At 38.1% G+C, this 17,099-nt stretch overlaps 1 protein-coding gene across 6 annotated transcripts in view; it reads right to left on the minus strand.

Annotated features, from left to right (window-relative positions):
- NTNG1 (netrin G1) overlaps nucleotides 1-17,099 on the minus strand; it is a 434,178-nt gene that overhangs the window by 81,105 nt on the left and 335,974 nt on the right. For all 6 annotated transcript variants that reach the window (XM_027856778.1, XM_027856777.1, XM_027856774.1 and 3 more), the window contains exon 5: nucleotides 9,195-9,221. In XM_027856778.1, coding sequence (XP_027712579.1) covers nucleotides 9,195-9,221 — 27 coding nt within the window. The remainder of the gene's footprint in view (nucleotides 1-9,194; nucleotides 9,222-17,099) is intronic.

Here is a 17,099-nt window from a genome sequence, read left to right on the forward strand (position 1 = left end):
ACAGCTACTACGTGTCTGAGGCCAGATTTGAACTCAGGAAGACGAGTCATCCTGACTCCATGCCTGGCACTCTATCTACTGTGCCATCCAGCTGCCTTTGTGTGTATATAAACATGTATGTATGTACATGTGTACATATGTATATGTACACATGTGTATATATTTGTAGACACACAAGGGAAATATATATGTATATATGCATACATGTATGTGTGTTTGCATGTATATATGTATCCTCCTCTACTAGTATGGAATAGTAGAAATTTGGAGCAGTGGGAATTCAGAAATCTGAGTTCTAGTCTCAGTCTTGCTACTACTTAGCAGGGTGGTAGTAGACAAATCAAAGCCTGCTCAGACATCAGGTTTCTTTTATGAAAAACAGTGGTGTCCAACAAAATAATCTCTGAGGTCCCTCTAGCTAAAATTACATGAGTCTAAACCTGGGGTGGGGAACCTGCAGCCTTGAGGCCGCGTGTAGCCTTCTAGATCCGTAAGTGAGGCCTTCTGACTGAATTCAAATTTTACAGATCAAATCTTTTAATAAAAGAACTCTAAATAGTAGCTGAACAGAGTGGAAGGCTCTCATGGACCAAGGCATAGGAAATGCAAATGAGTTCAGAGAAGCTTCATAATTAGGTGGTATTTGCTCTGTGAATAATATATATCTATATGTTATATATAGAAATATATGTGTATATATATTATACATTATATATATATGATTTATTTCTTTGAAATTATATGTCAAAATTTCAAATTAGAAAGGTAGATGATTCACACAATGTAAGCAGCCTCTGTTCAGCCTCTGGTTTCTGCAGGATTCTAGCTAGCTGAATTGATATTTTTGGAAATCATCCGTTCTTGGAAAGTTTGGGTACATTGAAAGCATCGAAACTGCTCTGTGCTGTCCTTCATTCTGAGGGTTCCCTTATTTGGAGCTCAAAATCAATTAATCTGAAGGGAAAATGACAGCAACTGTTTCATCCTCTACTGTGAATAAAAATAATAAAAGGCATTATTGATGAGGATAGTGAAATGTCACACCCAATGCTATCAGTCCTTTCTTCTCTGTAAATTTTCTAAATGATATATCTATAGGGGGAAAAAAAAGATCTCTTTCTTTGGGGTTGGTGGGGAGGCAGGCATGGAATAATGGTCCAGGGATTGCGTATTTTGAGCTATAATTGAGGCTTGTCCAAAGTTTTCCTTTAAATTCAGCAACAGAAAGTATCTTCAAAACAGTGTGACTGAAAAGCTCTCCCTGACTTGTAGCCAGTTGAGCAAATGTGCTCAATGCCTGTGTTCTTGAGATTGTCAGGTACACCTGTCATTACTAGCATTCCCGTGTCTTCCATTCTGATGCATGGGCAGCCTCATCCAAGAAAAGATCTCACCTGGGTGGCACGTCCAGGTCCATATCCCACATCAACTAATATCCTTGGTCAGAGTGCTATAGGCAATGGTTTGAGGGTATTGTTAGAAGACTTAAACTTATTCATTTGAATCCAATAAGGCACCAGATCCATTCAGTAAATTTTCTAATTTTGCTGGTCCTTGGACATAATAATTTCAACAGCTTATCTACAGAATTCCTTTCTGCCATTTTTTTTTTTTTGCCTTAAAAAGAGACCACTTCAGAAGGACTATTGAAGGGTCTGTGAGTTAGGCTGAGGGAGCTGAGGTACATTTTCATGAATTAGAAAATCACCTGGTCTAATGCTTTTCATATGAAAGTGATTTCCTCCTGCCAGAAAAAAGAAGCTCTCTACCCTTTAAGTTGCAAAGGGCCATTTCAGAATTGTGGAAACTCACTGCCTAGTGCTGAATTCATGGCAAATCAGACTAAAACATGAGCTTGAAGTAAAAAGGGAAACACTTTTTATCAGGAAAGATTCAGAGAGTTAGGCCTGCTTTAGAAAATTCAGTTGTCTATTGTCATACCCTAAAATATGCTAAATATCTGTAAGCGCCCAAGGAAAAAGAGAGGCAAAATGTATGGTCTACATTATCCAAGTGACTTTTTCTATCATTCTTGAGGATACAGAAGGAAAATAGTCCAACTGGCCAGCATTCCCCTATTTTATGCCACACAGGAATCAAATCAAATTCCTTCTGTAGTGTTCCATATGCTATTAACTCAAATGCCTTTAATAATTATAACCACATAGAATCTAGAATTCTCCTACCATAGGGTTATAATGAAAAGACAGAGAAATGGGAGCCAGCCAGTAGAAAAGACAGATAGCAGAGATTATCACAAAAGCTTCAAGATCTCATTTCTTTCTCCCTATGCAGACTGAGGAAAGTATGAAGCAAAGACAAGCTTATCAAGTCTTGGATATTCTTTTGAGTGATCTCTGGGTATCTTCTGGGCATCTGGGAATAACACTAAGGAATCATGGTATGCTGAGGTTCAGTGGAGGAAAGCCTTCAGACCTTTGAAATTATCTTGGGTTCTTCCTAGATAACAGTAATAGCGAAGAGTTCTCTTGTGAAGCTGTAGGTGTCAAGGAAAGAATCTGCATTAATGTCATTCCCCCAAGTATTACTGGAAGGACGTTTCTGAGTCAGTGACAGGATAACTGAGAGCCCCTGTGATGTATGTAAAAAACCTTGAGTAGAGTCATATGACCTTGATTCTAGTTCCTGCTCTGTGAATAATACATAGTGCGGCCTTAGTGGGTACTGTACCTACATAATATATCTGCACATAGCTGTACCTAAGTTTTCTCATCTGTCAAAATTGGAATGATGCTAATAAATGACCTACTTACCTCAGGATCCAATTAAATAAAGGATATGGAGAAAGATGGAATGAAAGCTCCTTGAGGGAAGGGCCTGTGTCCCTTTTGTAACTGTATTCTTAATACTTAATACCTACTATAGTGACTGGCACATAGTGGATGTTTAAAATTGATGATTGATACACATTCTGAGAAGTTATACACATGTAATGGATTATCATCACCATTATTATTTGATCTCTGATAAGGCCTATTGTTTATTTTATTGGATAGGTTGACTCAAGGTCTGTGGTTTCACTGGTATGGGGAATTCATGAGGAGGAAATTTCCTCTACCAATGAAGATTGATAATTTTCTGCAATCTATCAGCTTAGACAGTTTCCTGAGGCCCTGTGATATTATGTGACTGCCCCAGGATCACGTCAGTGTGGGTCAGAGAAAAGACTTGGACCCAGTGTCTTCATGATTCTGAGGCTAGATCTCATTCCAAAACTGTCATTTGGACCCTTAACCATTATTGTATTCTGACCTGCATCATCATGTAAATTTCTGTGTGGTTCTTCTTACCTCCCTGAGACCGTATAACTCTTTGAAGATAGGAATTGTGTGATAGTAATTTGATTAAATATCTCCATAATCCCCATAGTGTATAATATGGTGCAAAGCACAAAGTAGCTGCTCAATAAATAAATTTTTTGGCTAATTGGTTCTTGTTATTACTATTATGATTATTCCCTGGAGTTTGTAACCCACAGAAGGGAGGTTGCTAGGACTCAACCAATGAAAAGATTGCTGGAAGTTGCTCCCACATCTCTAAAGTGAAGCTTGATTAATCCATAGACATCATCTCTTGAGAATCTACTAGCCTTTTGGGAACCCTGAAATAATTCTGCACATCTTCTACATCAACATTTCTTCTGAGGCATTTGGGGTCACCAAAATTCACCTTGCAGTGCCAACTGCACCAAGTAGAGAAATGCCAAGGAGGCAAACTTTGTCCACTGATAAGCAACATGTGAACACCCATAGTGTCTTTTTTTTTTTTCCTCAGGGAAGAATCCAGAAAGGTCATCCCTGGTTTGATGCACAACCAAAGTGATAGTTTTCTATCAGCCCTTGAAGTTCAGCTCTCTAATCCAGTATATCCTCAGGCAGCTAGATGGCTCAGTGGATACAGTGCAGGGTCTAGAGTTGGGAAGACCTGAGTTCAAATCCAGCCTTAGTCATTTACTAGCTATGTGACCCTGGGCAAGTCGCTTAATCTCTGTTTGCCTTAATCCACTGGGGAAGGAATCCCTGCAGCGTCTTTGCCAAGAAAACCCCATGGACAGTATGGCCCATGGGGTCACAAAGAGTCTGACACGACTGAACAACAATCTAAAGTGTTAGAATCTTCAGGGAGTCTGTCTTAGATATGCATAGTTCCTACATGGGGCCTGTCAAAGGTCATGAAAAAAATAAACCTGTCAAATGAGTAATTGGAGCTAACCTGCATTCCATTCTCTGGTAGGGAATTTCTAACTAGTGCCCAGATATTAGCTCACACTTAAAAATTTTGCTCTAACTTCTGTCTTAATTTTCAAAAGGTTACCCAGCAAGAAAGATTCTTCTTTTTTTTTTTAAGAAAGATTCTTGACTCAAAGACAATCATTGGCAGATCAGGCACAGAAAAATCTTTTTTTTTTTTGAGTTGGAAATATTTTTGAAGGTTCAACATTTGGTGTGAATACCTATATTGTCCTCTCAGATCAAGCAGAAAAGTTTTGGGGGACACATGTCATCTAAGCCCCTCCATTCATTCAATTTTAGAACACCACAAAGGCTTTGTGAATGTGAAATGCTAGTTACACAAATATGAAATGAATCAGTGATGGTGGCCACTGAGCATGTGATAAGACATGGTACCAAGGAAATCTCACCTGGGATTTTGGCCTCTTTCTAGAGCTTTGGCCAACAGAGCCTAAAATGAATGTCATACACGCCACAGTCTGACATCATGCTATTCCAGCTCAGTGATTTTATTTTTTCCTTTTTTAACATTATAAAAAAATCTAATTAGTTAAAGGGCAATTCAAATTAAACTTTTATTTGGAGGATTGAGAAGCATTAAGGCAATGGAAGACAAAACAAACCCTGCAGCTCTCCGGATGACATGAACATGATTACTAATAACCCTTGGGCAGGAAAATGATTAACCTTGTTATTTTACTCATGATCTAGGTTTATGTGAGAAGCCAGGATAGAGGGAAAATACGTAGAGGCTTCTTGGAAGGCAAAATTTACAAGGTCTCAAGCCAGCATCAAATGTTTGCAAAGAAAAGAATATCTCTGGGCTTTCCTGACAGGTTGATGAATACCTGCTGGTCAGATATCTTTTATTTAATATTAGTGGCAATTAAATCATTTGGAAGGATTGTTAATTTTATGATCAAGGTGATGCTAGTCTTAGGAAATCTCAAGAAAAGAGATATGTACCTTAGGTGAATTATTGCTATGAACAACATGGGAAATTTGCAAGCCTGGGGTTGGGGAAAGGCAGGAAAAAACCATCCCCCGACCACTATCATCGTTATTTTTTGTTTGCTGAGGCTAAATAACATCATTCTGGTCTTTTTCTATTTCCAAATAATTTAAGAAAATAATGCACTGCCAGGTTTGTCCAAAGTGCTTTATTTGTGTGTCCTGTTTGGCTTGCTATTCAAAGAATGAGTTCTATTTATTTAAAATGGCCAATTTTTATTTTGGGAAAAAAGTGTTGATTTTTTTTTCCTCTTGATAGACCGTCTACTGGAGTTTAAGATGCAATCTCTAGACTCTGACTCATCTGCCACCAGCAGGTTTCAGAGGTGATAATCACCCACACAAAGCTATTTGCACATCAGGCCAATCCTTCCCCATGTCTAATTATATACTTTATAACATACTGTTTAGCATAATTAGTGAAATTATGCTTACAGAACTAAGGATCAGATAATATGGGTTAGAAGGCAGTGATTAGCTTTAACACTAGAAAAATCAATACAAACTATTAATTAGATCATCAGTTACAACAAATGAATGTTTTGATAGAACTTTCCTGTTTACAAGTGCTCAGCAAGCATGATATAAATCAAACTTAATTGAATGGTCATCATAGTGAGTGAAGAAAAAACACAGATCATAAAGCTCAGAGGCTTGAGAATTATTTGGGGATTCATTAATTGCTGACAATATCACCAGTAATCTTTCAGCCATGTGGCCAAAACATGCTGAAAAGATCAGCATTGGAATTGAATACTCCTGGGATGGTTGTAGGCCCTGCAACCTAAATGATAGACAACAGCAGGTACAAATGACCTTAATGGGAAAATTGTCACATTTTTTTTCAGATGATCAGAAAGGATGACTATTATCTTTTTGCGTTTGATCTTCAATTACATTTTTAAAAATTGCAGATCTTTATTAAAATTGCAAAAGATACCAAATTGTTTTTGCATGTATATAAAGTGTACATCTACATATACATTGTATATACATGCACACACATATATACTTACAATATATACCCCAATAAATGGAGACATTATTTATTTTCTTGAGGATATTCTTTGAACACCACATACTCATAGGTGCTACATCTGTTGTGATGGCATCTTCTTTGTACGTTGGTGAAATTCTGTTTATTGATTCCCTCTTCCGGCTAAAGGGAAAAGCCCTGAAAAATACTCCAACCTAGATAAAGCCAGCCCCTCCCTCTGATTCACCCCCTAAAAATTCCATCCTTGTGCTTTCTAGGAAAGATAACTCATTTTCTGAACAAATTCCTGATCTTTGAAGAGGAAAGGAAGTTACATCCTTCTATACCCCTTGACCCCATCTCTGACCCAATGCAAGCAGAAGCATTTATTTATTCAAAGAGACAGAAATGTGTAGGTGTCACTAAAGCAGCTTCAAAGAATTTATTCTTTGTAGGATTCTTGGATGAGTGGATTGGATACTTACAGCCAGGTTGCTTAAAGTGTGCCAAGGATGTGGGCTTTGGTCCTATCACACCAGGAGATTCTTATGTTTTTACCCACGGGGAAAAAGATGGGAGATTCTGGAAATGTCCATTAGACTATGAAGAGTGGGGCTGGATTTGAACTGAAGACTTGGGGAACAAGCTGGGGGAAGGACTTTAATGGTTAGGAATTAAATTTTCCTAAATTCTTGATAATAAAGGTTCATAAGCTTTCCAAAGTCACAACAAACCATCCTTTCAGGTCACCATTGACTACAAAAGAAAAAAAATAAATAAAGGATTTAGATTTCCCATTTAAGTGTTTATCAAAAGGCCAACATCTGCTGATGCTCAGAGATGGTAAATGTGGTGGAGACAGCTTTATGGAGTGTAAAGCGAGCAGTATAATCAGAGAGCCCATGCAACACATAACTGACACCAAACAGAAAGAAACAACAGTCTACCTCCCAAGAGCTACTTTTCCATCGCTCCATTTCTGAAACTTTTGACAAGCTGATTACAAGTCCTTGTAATAGTTTCAAAAGTGTTCCTTTGCTGGCTCCCTTTTTCCATAAAAGGCATGTGCAAATGGGATTGATAAGGTTTGAAAGCAGCATAGAGCCGTGCATTTGCAGTTAGGCAAATGCCGAGGGAGACTCGAAAGCAGAAAAATTAGGCTATTAAAACCAAAGGTTTCCATTCGCAAGTCTGCAGCCCTGCAGTTGCGCCACTTAAGGCTGTGGAGGGAGATGCCGTAGCATCAAGTTGGTATCTAAATGGATGTGAAACACTACTCCGATTTACAAGTAGGCCAGTTTTGATGACATTTAACATGGTATCTAATGTTTAACAAACCTGGACCCAGGCCTATTCACAAGTTTACGTAAACTGGACTGATTTATAAATGGAAAGGCCTGACCATGCATTTAAAATTAAAGCAACTATTTGATCCAAATTACTGGAGTATTGCTTTTCAGCTGGATGTCAGGTATTACAAATCTTCACCTGCCAACACTTACATGCTGATCTTCCCTGCCCAGCCCAGAGCCAGTGAAGAAAGCCAAAAGGAAGTCAAGGCAATGGGGGGAAATCTTTAGTTCAATTACTCTGTGTTATCTAAGCATTCTCACTACTTTATTTCTAATCAGTTATTCAGCTCTCGTCCAAGGATTGTAGACATCAGCAAGCTAGACAGCATGGTATCTATAAAATACATAAGATACTGCTTTGAAAACCATTTAGATATTCCCTTAATAAACTCTGCTCTTTGGGAATTGGCCTATATCCATCTCTTTAGTTGTAAAGGAATTGAATAGCCTTAATCTCTCATGCGAGATCCACGGAGCCCAACAATACATGCTCTGAAGCTGCAGAGGGAAAAATGCCCTCTTTTGCTAACTCTGTTGGGAGAGTGAGTGGGGGATGCGGTGGGAAGCTTACATCTGTGTAAGGCTTCTAAAAGAATTTCCAGCACTTTGCCTTCTGATAGGCAGATCTTAGAATTTGGCTAACTACTTTTGCTTACTGAAAAAAAAAAGGTAAAAAAATTTATACTTGAATCATCTAACTCCGCCCCCTGCCTTCAATATATATATATATGTGTATATATATATATATATATATATATATATATACATATCTCAATGAAGATAGTATCAGGATCATTGTGGCTGTATGAAATGGACATGTGGATAATTGTGTTTTATTTGCTTTTGTTTGTTTGTTTTTGCTTTTCTGCCTTTAGGCATTCAAAATAATATTAGGCACAAATCTATTCTTTTTTCCTTTAGGCCTTTTCAAATTTCAAAAAAAGCCTACCTTTACAAAATGCATCAAAGCCGTTTGTTTCATAACATTTTCCTTTCTGTCTGATTAATACATTTTAGTTTTTCACTGGTAGCTATCTGCATAATTCAGATTAAAAAAATAAAAGCAACAAAATTTTCTTTTTCTTATTGTTATTTTTGAAATCCTATGAAAATAGCTAAACATATATATTGGCTTACATTAACCAAAGAAGACAATTTAGTTTGTCAAAAGAACCCTACAAAGGTAATTTTGTAGTTCTGGCCATTTGTTAGCCGTGAAAAGTCAGTTGTGAGACTATGTCTGCAAATGAATTCATAAAATTGTTTGTTATTATATATGCAAATATTTTGCACTGCCCCTCCCCCATCTATTTAGCTATTACACCTAGTGAGGGCAATGATTAAATCTTACTCAATTTTATTCCCCCTTCCTTTCCCCAGTGCCTAACACAGTGCCTTTGAATAGGATTGATTTGAATTGAATTATTTCACCTGGACCGCCATAAAGATTCTAAACAAAATTTAACTGAGAAAAATAAAACCTATCAAGATTATTTCAAGAAAATAATATCCTGAAATCAGAAATGGATGCTGGGAAAATAGACCTGAGGAGCTAAACAATAAAGCAAAGCTATTCTAGACTTGTTTCGTGTTTTTACTTACTACCAATACTGGAAATACTGGGGATACCTGGGGAGAAAGAAGACAACAACAAAAAAAACCCATTAGCCGTATATTAACACAGGACTAAAAATCATTAACATTATATCAAGAACATTTTCCTTATTCCTAATTCCTTATCACATTCAATATACTAAAAACAAAAACAACCCCCCCCTCCCAAATATGGAGTGGAGCTATGCAAAGCCTTTATTTCAGTTCTAAAGTACTTCTGCTCTTGAGGGGTAGGAAGCCATGAGCCAGAGTTCAGCAGCAAACTGCTTTTCCCAGAAGTGAAATGGGCAGTCCAAGTGCCTTTGGGACTTGTGTATTAATGCCAAAGAGCCCGTTAGCTCAGCAGAACAGTTACTGAAATAGGTTTATTATCTGGGTAAAAGACACAAATCATGTATGTAAACTAGTTGAGTACCTACCCAGATATTTTAACCCAAGTCATAGATTTAAAAAAATAATGTATTATAATTCCATGGGTCAGCTGTTGAAAATCATTTGGGGTTTTATTTGATTAACTGCACATAACCACCATTCTTATTCCACTTTGACTTGTCAGTTGCATGGATTAAGCTATGTAATAGAAATTTAATTGAGCAGAAGAATGCAAGAACGCATTAGGTTGCTCATATTGATCATCCACTTTATCGATTTTTTTCAACTCTTACTTCAATTCTCGAGTTGTATTATGAAGGTGGAACCACTTTAGAGTGTGACTGGACTTGGGATCAGATTTGAACCAAATCTAGTCTTTAAGCTGAGTAAAATCCCTGATGAGATAATTTGCTAGTTCAGCAAACTTTACTGATCAATGCCTCGTAATTTGTGTCATCTCCACTGGGTCTTGACAGCTCGTGGCCTAGTAGATAGAGCACCCCCTGAAGTCAGGGAGGTCTGAATTCAAATTCAGCTTCAGATTCTTACTAGCTCTGTAAGTCAGGGCAAGTCACTTAACCTCTGTTGGTTTCAGTTTCCTCGCTGCAAAACTGGGATAATAGCACCTTCTTTACAGGATTGTTGCAGAGACCAAATAACATAGTATTTGTAAAAAGGTCTTGGCACATAGCACATGCTATAGAAATACTTATTCTTCTCACCTTTTTTCAGTGTTACTGATGTTTGTTTACAGATGTGTATTACACAGGACTTTTATTAGACTTCTACCTGACTTCTCAAATCTTCTCAAATCTATTTCCTAAAAAGTATGAGTGTTAGTGAATAAACACATACACATACATATGTCTATATACACTCATGTGTTTATGTATGTCTATGCATCCCGTAATATATGTAGGTTTGTGTAGGTATCCATAATATTTATGTATGGGTATATGTACACATATATGTACACATGTATGTATACATACATAAATGTAAATGTATACATATATAATATATGTATATGCATAAATATGTGTGTATGTGAGATACATGATAGGTAGAGAGATAGATCTATCTATAGATAGCTCTATATATACTTCATGTGTGATGAGGGGAGTAGGCTTACTGACCTCTACAATCCTTTCCAGCTCTTAACTTATGATGCTATTTCATATATTTGGTCTGGACCTATGATTTTATCAGCATTAGAATGCCTTCTTTAGAAATGCCCTGCACTGATGCAAGATGGCAATTGGTTTGTAACTTACAGTCTTAGAGAGTTACTTAGGCCACTGAGAGTTTAAGGGACTTGCCCAGGGTCACGTGGCTGGAATATGTAAGAGATAGCACATGAATACAATTCTGCCTGCCTGTAAGACTGGCCATCTAGCCACTATTCCCAGGCTTTTTAAATATTTCTTTTAGATGTGAGCATTTGTTTTGACTGCACAGGAGATTTATATTATGCAATGCATAGATGCATTTTCCTTTATATTGGGAATCATAGAATTTTAGAGATAGAGATTGATCAGAGGTCCCTTAATCCAACCCACATTCGTCTATCAACTCCTCTACAACATATATAACCAGTAGGTATCCAGTCTTTGTTTGAAAACATGAAGCCAACAACCTCCCAAAGCAGCCCATTAAATTTTTGGAAGATAGGGACAAGATATAAGGCAGTGGAATTAAAATACTGGATAGTCAAATAATGTCTAAAATTAACATACTGAAATAAACAACCATTTTGACCAGCCCTTGTGCCTTACCTGGAGTTCTGTTTTTTTTTCTTTTCAAACTAAGAAACATATTTCTACTTATTTTGAATGTTCCTTCAAAGCTAAATGCCAATGAATATAAGCTTCGGGGAATGGATGTTTAATTTCAGATATTTGGCATATGCATCATCTCTTATGTCCCAATTAAGCTTCAGGTTAATTGCTGACCATTACTTAACTGAAGCTAAGTTGAGTTGGAAAAAAGATCCCTTCCCTATCATCTAAAATCTCCAGGTTGCAGATTTGAACTTCAGTATATAAGCTAATTTTAGACCTGTATAGATTTCTATGCCAGGCTGCTGAAGTCTCCAGCTGATACCTTGGTAGAATATCTCTGCAGCAGCATGACAGTATGACCCCGTATTGGGCCTTTTTTCCCCTTTGCAAATCCCCTGGTGAGGTATGATTGCAGCATCATAACTCCAGCATCAATGGCCAAAGCTCCAAATTTCCCAATGATTGAAAATCCTGCTCTGCTGCGAAGAACAGCAGGCCTTTTGCAGTCCTTCAAAGGGAAATGGTGTTACGGTGGCAGAAATAAACTTTTCATGTGTCTCCCAACTTCTTTGGAGTTAGAGGACTATGCATAATAGAAGGCAAAGCTCTCAAGGTACTTTGTCAGATCCATTACAGTGCAAAACTAGGAGAGCCCTTGCTATAGCAAGTGCTGCAGTGAAATCCTTTATGAAGATGCCCAGGGTTTTCTTTCCAGAAGGGTTATCAGGGCAGGTAACAAATGTTGATCATTCCAGCCTTGCAGACCTTACCCAAGCAGGGTAAAAGTGTATTCTATTACTGCTAATAACTGGCTCCTGAGGACTGTATCTTACGCCTTCTGACTTGGGCTTTAATTACAGAATTTTGGGCTCCAGAAAGGGCCTTAGAGAACACCTAGTCCAATAATTTCTATGTACAGGAGGAAAAACTGAGGCCTGGGATCATATCTAGGATCATATGGCTGGACCAAAACAACAGACATACATAAAGTGTGGATAAGGTAGGCTGGCATGCCTTGATACACACAGCCCATGATCTCTGCAAACCACAAGTTGGAACAAACCTACATCTGTGCTTAAGACCCAGTGTTATTTCTGTGATGCCATAATGCATTTCTTTGTGGTTCTCTGTGGGAGTCACTTCACGTGCTACTACTGTAAAAATGAGAATCATTCAGAAAAGATTGGGATTCAAATTGTTCATTTTAGTACACATCTTTGTAACATTCCCCCAAAAGTTACTTTTTAAAATCCCTATTTTGGTTATATGAAAATATATAGCATATCTGGTAAGAACTCAATGGCTTCATTGAATATCGGACTGTAAAAAAGGATCCCTCAGGCAGGAAACAGCTTTCAAATATTTAACAAGCCCAAACTTCCCTGGAATGCCCAATAAATCATGTGCTAGTTATACTACACTGGTTCCCTTTGCAAATGCTAGAATTTTTCTGGGCCTGGTACCACTTAAGAGATGAATTTAAGTCTATCCCCACAACATTACCTGTCTGTCTAATCAACAAGAATGTAGATCAAAGGGTTTTCAAGAAAATTGTATAGTGGAGGTGGGGGTGGGGGTAACCACAGAGAATTTTAATCACACGGTATAATAGAAAGAACCTCATGAGGGAGAGGACTACCACAGCTGATGTAATAATTAATTCCTAATCAGAGATTAGGACCTATGGCTTTCAGAGGTATGGCTACCCCCTCTGAGAGGGGAGAATTGAAATAATTCAATACAATGGTCCCAAAATGGGAAGATACAAGAATGCTACAGCTGAAAATGTTGGTTAAGATCTGGTTCAGTTCTGTCTTCAAACAGATGAGTAGACTGAGGCTCAGAGACACTATTAGACTGTAAGCTCCTTGAAGGTAGGGACTGTCTTTTAACATTTTTTGTATCCCCAACCCTTAGCACAGTACTGGGCATGTAGGAGGGACTTGATAAATATTCTTTGTGTCTTACCCAAGTCTACTCTTTGTGATTCAACATGTGTGCCATTTGTTATTCTACATCTTTCATACCTGATGCTGATATAGTTCTCGTAGAGAAACTAAGACACGAGTGCCCATGGCTTTGGAGCAAAGACTGACTAGCAAACCCTGCAAGCCTCTAGTGCAGATCTATCTTCTAGAATAGAAATGTCATGTCGGTTTGCAACATTTGTACACTTTGATCAGCCCAAGTGCACCATTGGCTTTTGTTGTTCAGTTGTTTGAGAATCTACATGATCCCATTTGGGGTTTTCTTGGCCCAGATACTGGAGTAGTTTGCCTTTTCCTTCTCCAGCTCACTTTACAGATGAGGAAACTGAGGCAAACTGGGTTAAGTGATTCGCCCAGAGTCACACAGCTAGCAAGTGTCTGAGGTCGGATTTGAACTCAGGTCTTTTTTTCTCCAGACACTTAGGCTCAGGTGCTCTATTCACTGCCCCACTTAGCTGCCACCTTCGACTACTTTGTACCAAAAGAAGGGAAGAAAAAAGCCACATAGTTGATAAAAACATGCAGGTCCAGTTTGATTTGGTTTTTTGAAGAAACATTGGGTTACAGCTAAGGCACTAGAAATGGACTAATGGCTTATGACCAGCCATCTTATGGCATCCTACAAACTGCACCGATAAAAAAATGGCAACAATGGACATATCCAGTCTTAATGAAGTCAATATGATCGTAGCCTCCAAATAAACACTGCTCTTACAGAAGGAGCGTCATTCTGTTACCCATCACAACTCCCTCTGTGAATCAGTGAATGTTTTAGCAGCTTTCCATCTGGAGGAGAGCAAAAGAGATAAACGCATTACATGCTTTAATTTGGGAAGCAAAATGATCCCTCTTGCAATAATTAGATACACAGGCACATACTGGATGGGTCTCAATAACTGTCCTGAGAGTTAGATGGTGGCCCCAGGGAACCAAGATCTTTAAAAGGTTTTTCAGAGTTAGTGAGCACAGAGAAAACATTTATCAAGAAGTGTGATCTAGTGGGAAGCTCACAAGACTTGGATTCAGGAGGTCATTGTTCACATTCCACTTACTCATGCTGTGACTGTGGCCAAATCTATTTCCTCACACCCAGTTTCTTTATCTGTAAAACAGGGGCAACGGTGTTCGTGCTACCTTTCTCCTAGGGTGGTTATGAGGAAAATATTTTGCAACTATTATAGCATGGTAGAAGTGTGAATTATTGTTGTTCTGTTGTTGTTGGTGTTATCACAACATCCGGCAGATTTGCCATGTGAAGGAAACCTTTTTAAGATCCTTTCACTGCTCATTCTGTGGTCCAAGTTGTAGTCAGTTTTCTCCCAGGTGAAAATAAAATACTCCTGAGAAATTAATTGCTGAAAGGTTATCTATGAGCCTGGAATATCAGGAAGTTGGATTTGGGGTACTATATTCCTAAAGATTATAAAGTTGAAGAGGACAACTCGAAAAACGTGAGAATAAGAGATTCATGTTTTCATTTTCCAGAATAGATACATATTGTTGATATTGTGATATATGTTGTGAAGTACCTGGAGACAAAATTAATAGAAACAACAATAACAACAATAATAATGCTAAATAATAACAATAATGATGTATACATTTAAGAAGGAAAATACAAGAGCAACTAAAATATCTCATCATGTACAGTGGGGAAATTGAACACTGGGGAAAATTAATTAATAGGTCATTAGATTTTTAATCATCTGGTTTGGATAACAATAAATGTTATATTTGATTGATAGGATCATATATTTAGAGATTAGAAAAACCTTAGAGGCCTTTAATTGAACCCCTGCACTTTCCAGGTAAGGAATTGAGGGCAACAGAAACTAAGAGATTGTCCAAGCTGGTGCAACCGGTAAGAATCTGAAGTGGAATTGGGAACCAGGTCATCCTTTCTTCAAATCCAACACTCTATCACAGGGGTGGAGAATCTGAGGCCTTGAGGCCACATGTGGCCCTCTAGGTCCTCAAGTGTAGCCCAGTCCAAGGACTTGAGTCCACAGGTTCCCCACCTCAGCTCTAGCAACTACACAATGCCGCCTCTCAAAAGTCAACTTCCTTCATTCATGGACTTTGGAGATAAGGGACAAGGAATGCACGTTATATAATTTGACCAGTGTAGCTTTTTACTGTCTCACCCGACATTTTTATCAGCAGGACTGGAAGAAATGGTGGAGGTCATATTACTCTTAAGTGAATACACACCATACTGAAGCTGTCTCATCAGTAACCTGGGATAGAGTGGGCTGAACTTAACAAGAATTGTCTTGGGGCGGGGTGGTGGTGCAGTATTAGAGTTGATCTTACTTAATACTTTTATCCATGAGCTGGGCAACAGAATTTAGGAAATTCTTATTAAAATGAGGGTTGATATCAATTTGGACTATTTTAAGTACTTAAAATAATGATAGCTAGTATTTATATAGCACTTACTATGTGCCAGGAACTATGCTGAGTACTTTATGAATATTACTCCACACTACTTTACAGCAGTAATGTATTGAGAAAACTGAGGCAAATATATGTTAAATGACTTGCGCTAGGTCCCAGCTTTTAAAAGACAGAAATGGAAACAAATTTGATAATTTAGACAAATGATCCATCAAATATGGAAGATAGATACAGAACTGGAGAGTTCTCAGGAGAGACTGTGGATGTGTTTATGATCTGTTTGATCATGGGAAAGTCACTTAGTTTTAATGGGCCTTATTTTCCTGATTTGTAAGATGAGGAGGTTATACTAGATAGCATCTAGGTCTATCCAGCTTTAGATTGCTATGCTTATAGAAATTTGGGAGTCATCTACCAAAAGAAAAAGTTCTAGGGAGAAAATAAATATAGAGAAGAGGGTCAAGAATAGAACCTTTAGGAACACTCAAATTTAGATCGCAGGGAGGTAGTCAATCAAAAAAGAAACTAAGAAGCAACCAGATTGTTATTTGTCCTTTGTTTTCTAAGAGGACCAATGCCATAACAGGTGATGTCTTGACTTACGGGTGCATTGGATTTAAGCGATGCAGAGTTTCACAAAGTCGTCAGCCTTACTCTTTCTGAGTTATGGAAGTCCAGTGGTTGGACAAAAGTCAAGACAACTGGTGATGGCCCAGGATGTAGTGGATGACTGACATCTTTGATGTCAGTGGAATGGACAGATGAGAATAATTTGTTCCAATGGCCATGGAGGTGACTTCCTCCAAAAATACAATAAGCAGGAGAAGAATCAGAAGAAAATAGAGTCACAGAAGTTAAGGGAGGACAGAGGAATCAAGAAGTAGAGGGTGATATACACAATATGCACTGGATGAGAAATAGAATAAAGTTGACTCAGGAAGTGAAAAGGAGGATATGGGAGAAAGCAGTTTCAGTCAAACCATGAGGTCAGATTATAGATTGCCATGACTTGAGGAATGAATAGGTGGTGATGAGGTAGAGGTAGTGAATGTAGGCTTTTCGTTTTGAAAGTATAGCAGGGAAGGGGAGAAGAGATATACCTTGAAGGCAAAATGGTGGCTTGGGGAAGGAAAATGAGAGACATTCTCACATATTTAGGGAACAGGAAAGGACTGCGCAGATGGTGCAGAAATACATGAGAGAAAGAGATGGAACGATAAATGGAGACAATTCCAAATGGAGATAAAGAGCCTTCATGGAAGGCTTAACACTATAAAAGAAGAAAGCTACCTCTTATCCTGTAGCAAAGGAGAAGATAGTTGAATACATACAAAGATTGTGACATGTGGAGGATG

The sequence above is a fragment of the Vombatus ursinus genome, unplaced genomic scaffold (assembly GCF_900497805.2).
Source record: "Vombatus ursinus unplaced genomic scaffold, bare-nosed wombat genome assembly UNPS02011613.1, whole genome shotgun sequence".
Classification (NCBI taxonomy): Eukaryota; Metazoa; Chordata; class Mammalia; order Diprotodontia; family Vombatidae; genus Vombatus; species Vombatus ursinus.